At 35.2% G+C, this 12,554-nt stretch overlaps 1 protein-coding gene across 1 annotated transcript in view; it reads right to left on the bottom strand.

Annotated features, from left to right (window-relative positions):
* Nucleotides 1–2,951: 2,951 nt before the first annotated feature.
* The window catches only part of atp9b (ATPase phospholipid transporting 9B), a 70,180-nt gene continuing 60,577 nt past the window's right edge, over nucleotides 2,952–12,554 (bottom strand). The window contains exons 21-29 of the mRNA XM_079830074.1: nucleotides 12,263–12,352; nucleotides 12,020–12,164; nucleotides 11,774–11,838; nucleotides 10,181–10,336; nucleotides 9,959–10,023; nucleotides 9,767–9,875; nucleotides 9,552–9,609; nucleotides 7,292–7,495; nucleotides 2,952–5,519 (exon numbers count right to left, since the gene is read on the bottom strand). Of these exons, the coding sequence (XP_079686200.1) occupies nucleotides 5,383–5,519; nucleotides 7,292–7,495; nucleotides 9,552–9,609; nucleotides 9,767–9,875; nucleotides 9,959–10,023; nucleotides 10,181–10,336; nucleotides 11,774–11,838; nucleotides 12,020–12,164; nucleotides 12,263–12,352 (1,029 nt within the window). The 3' untranslated portion in view covers nucleotides 2,952–5,382. The remainder of the gene's footprint in view (nucleotides 5,520–7,291; nucleotides 7,496–9,551; nucleotides 9,610–9,766; nucleotides 9,876–9,958; nucleotides 10,024–10,180; nucleotides 10,337–11,773; nucleotides 11,839–12,019; nucleotides 12,165–12,262; nucleotides 12,353–12,554) is intronic.

The following is a 12,554-nucleotide window of genomic DNA, read 5'->3' as shown; positions in this document are numbered from 1 at the left end:
CAGAACCAGCAATCTACAGCAAGCTACAGCTACAGCACAATCTGTTTGATCGGACCACACGGGCCAGCCTTCACTCCCCACGTGCATCAATGAGCCTTGGCCGCCCATGACCCTGTCGCCGGTTCACCACTGTTCCTTCCTTGGACCACTTTTGATAGATACTGACCACTGCAGACCGGGAACACCCCACAAGAGCTGCAGTTTTGGAGATGCTCTGACCCAGTCATCTAGCCATTAAAATTTGGCCCTCGTCAAACTCGCTCAAATCCTTACGCTTGCCCATTTTTCCTTCTTCTAACACATCAACTTTGAGGACAAATGTTCACTTGCTGCCTAATTGTTGTATAAGCTGGGCACTTGTTGGATCAGCTGATCTGATTTCCATACCAATAATTTCAAGAACTAAAGACTTTATATTAAATTAGTCAGTCAAAGTTTCCAAACTTTTGACTGGTGATGTATATCTAACCAAAAAAGAAAAGTAAAAAGACATGTCAAATTTATGAAGATACCGGTACACTGTAAAAAAAAAATCAGGTCTCCAATTGAAAATGTTCTAGTGACTGATCACATCTAAATTTTTCAGTTGGCCAAATAGAATTTCTGTGAATTGATGCAATTTAATTCACAGAAATTCAATTTGGCCAACTAAAAAAATTAAATGTGATCAGTCACTAGAAAATGTTCAATTGGAGACCTGATTTTTTTTTTCACAGTGTATGTATTGGTCTAATACTAATAAAAATTATTATAAATAAATGCAGATAAAATATACAAAAAGCTACAAAAACATATCACTGGTGGATATGTTGACACCCCTCAAAGAGACTGTAAAATATAATAAAGAGCAAAATTGACAAAGCAGACAAAACATACTAAAAGCAATAGTAAAATATGCATTTTACATGTGGACAGAAACCAGGAGTCACACAACTCTGAAAGCCTATTGTTGAACAGCAATCTTACCAGCAGATGTAGTTTCCGTGTGGGCCCAAAGTTTGGCTTCACTGATACTGTGCAAATGTCGCCCTCTAGTGGTTAGAAGCAATACATACAAATAAATGTGTTAAGCAGTGGGGTCATGTAATGATTTCAGAAACGCAAGCTTATACTCACCCACTCAAACTGTGACCTCCCATGTATGTTTGTCATAGTTTGTCAGGCATCATTTCCACCCCGAATTGAACTTTCCATGAGTATGGTAAAAAAAAGGGTATTCAATATATATATATTTTTTTCCAACAAAGGGTCAGTGTTCAACATCTTTTTACTGACATTCAACACCCTTAGCAAAAACACTTTCTTGACTCAATTTTAAAGAGCCCTGTAGCAACTCATAATGTAATAAGTTTTACATTATTATTATAATAAAATGTTCATGTAATCATTTTATCAAAATGTAACAAAAGGCTTGAGCTCATAATGTAACAATTTTTTTTACATTATAAGACAATTACTATAAACTATACTATAACTTATAAATTCACCAAAAACATGTCATATTTTCATTAATGCTTTAAACTAATAATAATAATAATAATAGCATAAATATTTAAATCTGTTGCATTTTGCAGGTAGTTTAAGACTGTACTTTTTAAAAATGTACTGTAAAGGAATACCAATGTTTTGTTTACTATTATTATTAATAATACAAATAATAATAATAGCATGAATATATTTAAATGTACTATAAGGGAATACTAATATTTTTTGTTTTAAAAGCCATTACAATAATGAAAATATGATGTTTTTGGTGAGCTTATAATGCAATACATTTCTCATAATGTCATTTTTTTTAATTACATTATGAGCTCAAGATTTTATTATGTTTTGAGAAAATTATTACATTTTATTACAATAATAATGTAATACTTATTACATTATGAGTTGCTACAAACCATTTATGCCAAAAGGTTTCTATAGAAGGAGAAATGTCTTCACCTGTTGAACATGAGTATTATGCAATCATTTATTTCAGTATTTTTCTAGTGATTATGTATGTTTATGAGCTGCTTAATTAATAAAATCTAATTAAAATAAAATAAATAAAAAATCCATAAAATTGTCCCATGACTGGAATCCCTAAAAGGTTCTATATATGAAGCTCCTGACACAACCTTTCTATATAGAACCTTTTCTTCAAGATATGAAGGCATTTTTGAAAACATATGTATTCGGTATTTTCAAGTTCAAGTTCTGTTTATTTATATAGCACTTATAAAACAACCACACGACTGACCAAAGTGCTGTACAAAGGATCAGACAAAAGACAAATATATGCGATAAACACAGCTAAAACACAATAAAGAAAAGTTTTCTAGCAATTAAAATACAAATGTAATGATAATAAATACATGCATAAACAAACAAACAAAAATGGGATCAAATGTTGGTTTAGTTAAGTCAAATTTCCTATAAATAATAATAATAATAATAATAAAAAAAGACAATAATGACAATTCTTATAGTAAAGAATGGTTGAGCAACATTTTAATTTGACAAGCCATTCAGATATTACTAAAACTAGATACATTTCATACTGTCAATTTGATGGAAGATAAGTTTATTTTATATATCTAATAGTATTCTCTTTAAAAAAAATCATGCACTGTAACAAATTATATGATCAATAAGTTAATAACATGTTTTTCCATGGCTTTAACTCATCAGAATAAGTAAAGCAATTTTCATCTTTTTAAAAAAAAAAAAAAATGTTTTACGTTTACGTTATAAGTCAGTTTAATGTAATTTAAGTTGACATGACTTAAACATCCAAGTTGATTGTACTTAAAAATTTAAGGCTGCAATTCGTTTTTTTTACAGTGTGGGATTTGTGCCTTTATTAGTTTAACACCAGTGTATATTTTATATGTAAAAAGTGCTACCAAACATGAATGCATTACCACAAAAAAAATTCAGACTTCTTAAAGGAAGCACCCACTAGACCACTTGGAAACATATTGCTCTTTAATCAGACATCAATAATCATTAAAATGTTAAATCATACTGCTGAAACCATCGTGCTGATGACACCGAGAGTACAGTACGCCCACAGTCGCAGTAATACCACAGAAACATCACATTTTCCATTATGTATCAGTCAATAAAAAAAACTAAAGCTAAATACTGAAATAATAAATAAGCTATTGTTGTTAGGCTGTCACAGGGTTAAATGAAGGTTTATATACAGTAGAAGAAATCAGTGGTTTTCCTGAGTAAAGTACAACTCTGCGTCTTCAAAGCACAACCAAAATCCACCATTACGCACAGCAAGAAAGGAACAGCGTACGGCACACGTTGCTTGGCATTGTCTCATTCAGTATTGTAAACACACTCACACACTCAGTATAGAAAATAATGTGAATGATAAAACTCATTCCTCATACTAGCTGACTTGTTTCATAAAGATAAGGCAAGATGATCTTACACATTAAGCCACACCGCCAGCACAGCCATTAGGGGACAAAGCATGTGCAGTATTTCCCGTGGATGTTCTCGAAAAATAGTGAAACTCCAAAATAAATGGCGCCGTTTGTCTATAAAAAAGTAACTGCTGATGAGCAAGTGCCATAGGTGATTTAAGAAATGCGAAAATGACAGTGCATCTCTAATCATTTAGTTTTTTCACTTTTTACACTCTTACAAAAGTCATTCATTTATAACACCAATCCGACAAAAGTACAATCAAGTACAATCAAGTTTGATTTGTCAAAGTCTCAAATGTTAATACAATGTCATTTAGGATGCCATTGTTCCCAGAACAAATAGTCCCCGCTGTAAGAACACACGCTGTGCTCTGGTTTACATTTACACAGTTTTGCAGCAGGATCATATGGCAGCAGCAGCCACAGCACAACAGGAAACCAGAGCTGCCCGAATTCAACTTCAGTATACACTCGTGCAATCAGAACACTCGAATCACAACCACAGGTATTTACCAAGCCCCGCCCATCCGGATCTCATTAATAATAAAGTGAATCAGTAGGAAAAGTGCTGATGGGTATGGTAATACTAATAATACGTTCATTGAAGATGAAATCGTAATGTTTAACTACGAACATCATTATATACCAACAATAAAAAAAAAAAGAATGTTAAAAATCCATCATCCATTTGATAAAAAAACTGATTTTGCCTTCACATACATTCACGGTAAGTAAAAAGTGACAGTTTTGGGACCGTCATTTAGCCTCTTCAAGTACTCAATACTACTCACTGTTTTGTCCAACAACTGTCCCATCATCTTTAAGTGCAGGAACATGATGAGCACAGAAACACATATTAGTCCAACGGCAAAGTATATATATATATATATACATACAAACAAATCACTGAATAAGCATTCATGAAGCACACATAAACCGCATCATAAAGCACTTTTGGGCATTCATAGCTGACACTTACGCAAAAATTACTTATTTACTCACCCTCATGTCATTCCAAAAAGGTAGGAGTCGTTTAAGATCAAACACAAGTTAAAGGAGTAGTTCACTTTAAAATGAAAAATTGCCTATGATTTACTCACCCTCAAGCCATCCTAGGTGTATATGACTTTCTTCTTTCTGATGAACACAATCGGAGTTATATTAATTAATATCCTGACGCTTCCGAGCTTTATAATGGCAGGGGTCCATTGAGTTTGAAGCCCAAAAAAGCACATCCATCCATAATAAACATACTCCACGCGGCTCTGGTTAATAAAGGCTTTCTAAAGCAAAACGATGGGGTTTTGTAAGAAAAATATCTATAATTTGGAAGGCGGTCCACCGGAAGCTAGATATCTTACTTTATAAAGTTCAAATATGGATAGTTTTCGGAAGGCGGTCCACCGGAAGCTAGATATTTTACTTTATAAAGTTTAAATATGGAGAGTTTTCTTACACAAACCCATCGATTCGCTTCAGAAGGCCTTTATTAACGTGGAGTACGTTTATGGATGGATGTGCTGTTTTGAGCTTAAAACTCCTGTTCACTACCATTATAACGCTTGGAAGCATCAGGATATTTATTAATATAATGACTGTGTTCATCAGAAAGAAGAAAGTCATATACACCTAGAATGGCTTGAGGGTGAGTAAAGGTAATTTTCGTTTTAACTCCTTTAAGACTGCGTTTTAGGTGCAATTTTTGTATGGAAAAGAGCAGCATGAACATTCTGCTAAACTTCTCTTTTTGTGTTCCACAGAAAATATAGCCAGAAGCCATAAAGGTTTGGAGCAACGTGAGGGTGAGTAAATGATATCAAGATGTTCATTTCTGGGTGAACTAACATCCAGCAAGAATAAAAACAGAACAATATCCGTTTTAAAGTGTTTGATATAGCCGTCACATGTGCTTATAAATGTGTCTGCATGCCTTTTGATACTGTGATGTATGGAAAGCTCAGGAGGAAAGTTTGGAATAACTGGGAGGGGAGAACTTCCGCTTCAGGTATTTGATGATGTAGAGCGGCAGACAGCTGACCAGCGTGATGACACACACCTTCCACAAGAACGCCCGTGTTGTGATAAACGAAAGATCTGAAGACAAATAAAACATATGAAGAAAATAAAACGTCAGGGTCAAAGTCTGTCTTCACGCTCGTTTATATCAAGGCGTACATTAGCTCACGATACAAAAAAAAGAGAAAGAGGCTGAGGATGAAGTGGATGGGATGCACTGCAACGATGGAATGTTCTGAAAAATGAGTAATCACAGGGTTACGGCACATTTGAATGGCTCCTTCTCATCCAGGGGCCCACACCACACGAGAGTGAAACCCGAGGGAGGAGAACGGACATGTTTGTGGAGGCAGGAAATGATAGCTGGTGAAACAACAGAGAGAACACAGGGGAAAGACAAACCTACCCAGGAAAGCTCCTAAGGTCACACGACCTATGCCTAAAGCACAGCCACAAAACAGAGATGGAAAGAAAGAAGAAGAAAGAGCTTAAAAATTGGGGTTACAGAGAGTGCACCAGTCTGAATTAATATGCGTGTTTGGTTGAAACATTGAAAACAGGTGCCTACAGAGGATATTTTCACTTATTTGGCCTTTTATTTAAGTTTGAGGGAAACAGACCAAATCACCGGACCATATCATTAAAGGTGCAGACAGACAGACAGACAGACAGACAATATGTTGAATATGTTTTAATATGTTGTTTAAATCTATCTATCTATCTATCTATCTATCTATCTATCTATCTATCTATCTATCTATCTATCTATCTATCTATCTATCTATCTATCTATCTATCTATCTATCTATCTATCTATCTATCTATCTATCTATCTATCTATCTCTATCTATCTATCTCTATCTATCTATCTATCTATCTATCTATCTATCTATCTATCTATCTATCTATCTATCTATCTATCTATCTATCTATCTATCTATCTATCTCTCTATCTATCTATCTATCTATCTATCTATCTATCTATCTATCTATCTATCTATCTATCTATAGTGAAGACAGACAGACAGACAGATACAATAAAAATATTTTTGGTTTGAATTTACTTAAATAAATTAAAATAATACAAAAATTAAAAAGTAAATAAAAAGCTAATAATATGTAGATAAGTAAATAACATCCATCTATATATCTATCTATCTAGAAGACAGACATACAGACAGACAGAGACAGATAGATAGATAGATAGATAAAGTTATTTAAAAAAATATCTATATTTTATCTATAACTATAATATCTATCTACTATGGTGAAGACAGACAGACAGATAGATAGACAGACAGACAGAGTTATTAAAAATATATTTTCATTTACATTTTATTTTTTAATATGTTGTTTAAATTTACTTTATCTATCTATCTATCTATCTATCTATCTATCTATCTATCTATCTATCTATCTATCTATCTATCTATCTATCTATCTATCTATCTATCTATCTATCTATCTATCTATCTATCTATCTATCTATCTATCTATCTATCTATCTATCTATCTATCTATCTATCTATCTATCTATCTATCTATCTATCTATCTATCTATCTATCTATGTTGAAGACAGACAGAGACAGATAGATAGAAAGATGGATGGATGGATGGATAGATAGATAGATAGACAGACAGACAGACAGATGGATGGATAGACAGACAAAATAATATTTTTGGTTTGAATTTACTTGCATAAATTAAAATAATTAAAATATTAAAAAGTAAATTAAAAAGCGAATAATCAGTAGATAAATAAAAAATAATAATAATATAACTAAAATAATAAAATAAACAATAAAATAAGAATGTTCAAAAAATGTGTTGCACTGTTGTCAGTTCTTACCAAAGTATTCGTTTAAGAAGGCGAGGGAAGCAAAGTAGCAGGCCAGACTTATAAGTTCGGCTACGACCATGAGCCAGTGCCATGTGCGGATAGTCAGCGCCACCATCAGCAGCTCCGTCAGGATCAGAGCAGTGAAAGAGATTGCCACCACATGCACAAACTCCTGATCGAACAGCACCAGGGCCCCGTACATCAGGATGCCCCCTGGTGGACAAACAGAAGATGTGTTTGAGTTGAACTAACAAGGACTGAGATGCTGCTAAGCTGTCAGTTTAGTGTTATAATGAGTATAAACACATGTGCATGAAACAGATTAGTGGTTATTAAATGAAAGGGGGGAATAACTAACGATAGCTAGTCAGACTGCAAGACCTGACAAATCCATAAGGTTTACTGACGTCCACCATGAGTTTCTTCCGTGATTTCTTGACCATCGCTCATGGTCTGATCCCGATTCACACATGAGCACGTCAAGCCCTGACCCCTGCTCACGAGGCTCCACGCTCACTCGGCTCCTCAGCCTACTGTAACCGTCTCTGCTTTCATTTTAATCATAAACGCCAGCGCAATCCAGCCTAATGGCCTCTAACTGATCACATAATTGCCTCTCTTCATACGGCGAACATTCCTCGGGGTTACTCTCTGGACTAAATGAAATCTTTGCTCATATTTCCCTGTTGTTCTTGTCTCTCTGTATTAAGGTTTAATTAAAAAGCAGGAGCTGTCAGACGGGGACACTGATCTCTCTTGCTCGCTGCGCGGATCGATTTACAGTGCGGATAAGGAAGCTGTGTGCGCGTGAGAGCTGGCGACGGTCCGAAAATCACATTCATGAAAAGAACTGAGGGAGGCTCGTTACATTGCGCTTCAATGTTTATTTCTTTGATGAACCGTTCACGGATTTATTTGTAGAGAACATATCGGTTTATGGTTAGTTTATATATGCCATGTTATCTCAGATTGGATCGGCTTTTTTAAGTTTACATTTCTCTTACGTTTGTTCAGTAAATTTTTAGTACTGAGACAATCCACCTGGAGCAACCCAGTCACAATGGTGGTAGCTCATGCATCACTCCTCCTGGGATTCCAACCTAAACCTAAAAGGAAATTGGTGGAAACCTTTTTGATGTTCAAATATTTCCTACAGTCTTAGACCAGCATAATACTCTGTTTTTACTATTAAAAGATAAAGTAGTATTGAGCCCTGTATTTTGGCTTTCTGTCTAATCAATGAAGGATTTGTTTGAAAAACAAATAGTTTTTTTTCCATTTCATTTGGTTTATCTGGTATTGAAAAAATTACATATTTCACCATTAACCACCATGTTCGCTCATTTGCTTGGATTGTTTCAATATTATTACAGTTCTCTATTAACCCCTAGAGATCGAAGATCACACCGTCCGCCTCCATTTTTTTCTCATCAGGGCAAAAGAGACTCAAATAACTCTGTCGATTTATATCAATCAGGCAACCGTTATACATCATTATAATTAGTTAAGTTTCTACTTTTTAATTGTGTACACTCACAATAAAAACAAAATGTTGTGCTTTTTGCAAAATAAAGAAAACAAACATGATGCACAGCCTCTCTGTCAATGAAGTCTAATCTGATTCTCTTCAGAATTGCACAATGTATCATAAAAACAAGAAATATAGTAAAGACTTGTTCGGATTTGAATCATCTGGATTATTTACTCTACCAATCAATACTTATACGTATACAATATAATACTATCGGTACGATTTTTTTAATGTTTTTGAAAGATGTCTCTTATGCTCACCAAGGCTGCATTTATTTGATCAAAATACTGTAAAATACTGTAAAAAAGTAATATTGTGAAATATTATTACAATATTTTCTTTATTTAATGTTTGAAAAGGCAATTTATGACCTCCTGCTTTATTAATTGAGCTTTAGAAATTGTTTAGACATATAAATAAATAAAAATAATAATATAAGAACCTAAAGTATTGATGAAGTACAGTGAGAAAAAGAATCACAACATATTGATATACAATTGTATCAGCACAACACTGTATTATTGTAACTATAATTGACGATTGCATTTTTTAATCCCTGCTTTCTGTGGCTCTGAGAATTCACAAGTTCTCTGAACCCACAGAGAATCTAATTTTCACATTCAGTATGATACAAAGATCATGCCAAAAAAAAAAACCTTCAGAAGAGAGTAAAGGTTATTGTTGAGATGCTGTTTACAGTCAAACAAAAATATAAGAAAACACTGTTCATCCATTTACCTTGATATATACTTATCAAAACCCAAATCAGGAAGGTCTTAAAGGACAGGGAGCGGCCCTAGTGGAGGGAAAACCAAAGTCAGCACCACTGTCATGCAGCAAACACAAACTCATGCCTTCATTCCTGTGACTTATATCATGTGCATCATGCAGATATTTATGCTCATGGTTAGTTCTTCTGATCATTACTCTTATCATGTTTGATTTGTTCTTACTTTGGTGAGGTCTTTGTAGAGCTCAGGATACAGTAGAGCCATTTCAGGCTTTACATCCTGATCCAGCACAAGAGAAAAGACAGGGAACATGGTATACATGGTGGCATAGCTGGGAACAAATAAGCAAAATGTTAGGAAATCAGGTTAAAAGGCAAATATGATGTCCAAAAATGCTGTGTAGCTTTTACTTACCCCACCATGAGGAAACCTTGGTAGAGGGGAACAGATGCGAAGTAGAAAATAGAGGAAAACACAGCCTGAAAGTAAAAACCCAAATTGAAATCAAGATGTCAGCACTTTAATTCAAGAGGCTGCATTGCAGCAACATAAGTGTGGTACTCTTGGTGCTGAAAGCAAACCAATTTACTGTATTGACTAATATACATATATACATGAGAATTGTCTGTGTGTTACCTGCATGGCGGAGATGATCATGCCACGGTGCATGACAAACTGGCCAAGAGCTGCTGAACGTTTGTAGCTGTTGCGGCCATGTACCATCAGCAGTCTGCCGATGTGCTTGAACTGGGTAATGGAGAAATCTGCCGCCAGAGACGCCTGCTTTCCCTCCTGAAACACAAGTTTAGTTTTTAAAAAGACATAATGCACTTCTGTGAACTCATCACACAGAGTCTGAAATGGTATACTGATTTTTTTTGTTTTGTTGTTATTATTAATTAAATAAATGCATTTTATTTAGGCAAGGTAGAAACAATTATTAAAAGGTACTGTATATGAAAATTTCTCAGTAAATTATATTTTCTATAATTAACTATGAAGGGATGAATGTCACAAAACCTTTCATGAACATGCAGACATCAAAATCAAAAGAAATAATAGTTTTTAAAAAAGGAATTCAACCAAACGAAAATTCTGGGCTGAAACCGAAAATGCTTTTTAAAAATGATTTATTTCTTATTTTAAATTAGCTTTTTTTATTTTTATAAATGTATTAATATACTTTTTTTATAAATGAAATGTAATCATTTTTATGATACTGAAACATCAGACAAACAACGAGTAATTAAAGACATTAGATGATTTTAGATATTCAGATGTTATAAGCAAAAATAGCACAATAAAAAAAATATCATATCTCCTGACCACTAGGTGGCACTGTGCAGGTACCGGTAACTGGTCATGGTTGTCAAAACACACACCAAGGTTGGTTTGAATACGCTAAAGGTTGATTTATACTTCTGCGTCGGACCTGCGCCATAGCCTCTACGCCATTGGCTACGCATCGATTTTCATTTATACTTCAGCGTCCTTGTCCGCGTTGACGTGGAGTTACACATGCAAAGGGAGCATGTGTACCACTGAGGGAGGGGTTCTGGCAGACCAATCACAGCGCTTGCGGTCCGCATAGAATTGATGCGTTGTTACATTTTTGGAAAGGTGCACATCAGGGTACGTCGTAGGCTGTGTGTAGCTATGGTGTACACTCGACGCAGAAGTATAAATTGGGCTTTAAGAGTTGCAGATATAGAGATACAGCCTCACGCAAATTTGTTCAAATTTGTTGGCACGTTATTCATAAGCAAACAACTTCGGGTCTAGGAGGAGGTGTTGGTGAAATTCAAAATGGCTGATAAAATCGTCATAGGGTACATTACATACATTGTCTTGAGCCAAGGAATCAGAGGGAAAAGAAAGTCGTTTCCAGCCCTCATGGTTCAAAAGTGTTTAGCATAAACATTAGTGCAACTTTTGTTTGTGGCGTCCTCTATCTGCGTGTAAAATTTCATAACTTTGTGTGCAAGACTTCCATGGCGGTGGCGGAGGAAGAGGAAGAAGATTTAAAAGTAAGAATCTAACGAGCATCACCAATATTAGCTATCAATATTAATATTAGCTATAAGAGAGCAAAAGGAATTACACAAAAAAAAAGTAAAACAGAGAAAAATTAAGATAATGAGAATTTATTTCGAGGGGAAAATTATATACATTAAAGATGAAGTTACAGCAACAGGAAAAGACAATCTATGTTAATGAGAGATACCTCACCTTTCCTTCAATACCGATACCACAGTCTGCTGCTTGGATCATGCTGACATCATTTCCTCCATCGCCTGAGCACAGAGATAAGAAAGATGATAGCAGGAAAACATGAGAAGACACTGCGAATACAGTCATCTTTACCGCTTTCAAAGATTCATGTGCTTGGAGAGAGTTCGGTTTAAGTGGGTTTTGTCTCAGCTACTAGATGACTTAAAGCTCAACAGACTGAGGAGAGAAGCGGAGAGGACTGACCTATGGCACATGTTCTGTTGGCCGTATGTTGCTGTAACAATCGAACGATTTGAGCTTTCTGCGTGGGAGAGCAGCGACAGCAAACCACAGCGGGACACTGACACGCCAGCTCCACAAATTCATGCTCGTAGTACCGCAGGCAAACCTGATGCGCCACACATAGAGAGAAATAATCAGTGTGAGAATATCAATCCTGATCATACATGATTGTGTTGAATATATAGAACTTTTCAGGTGTTTTACCTCCAGAGAGTCTCCTGATATGACCAGTGCACAGTCATGTTTCCTCCTGAAGGCGTTCAGCTCCAGATGAGCCTCGCCCCTACTGGACACCTGCCAAAAAACATAAAATACGTCTTATTACTAAAGCCTTGTTCAGATTGTCAGTCCAAATCTAATTATTTGTGTATCCGATTGGAATCTGATCTATGGCTACATTCACACTTCAAGCCTCAGTGCTCAATTCTGATTTATTGCTCAGATCAGATTTTTTTTTGTTTGGCTGTTCACATAATTTTTTTCGAGTGTGAACCGA

Source organism: Gobio gobio (assembly GCF_949357685.1).
Source record: "Gobio gobio genome assembly, chromosome: 11".
Classification (NCBI taxonomy): domain Eukaryota; kingdom Metazoa; phylum Chordata; class Actinopteri; order Cypriniformes; family Gobionidae; genus Gobio; species Gobio gobio.
The sequence above is the reverse complement of the archived record's forward strand: the minus strand, read 5'-3'. Positions and strand labels throughout refer to the sequence as shown.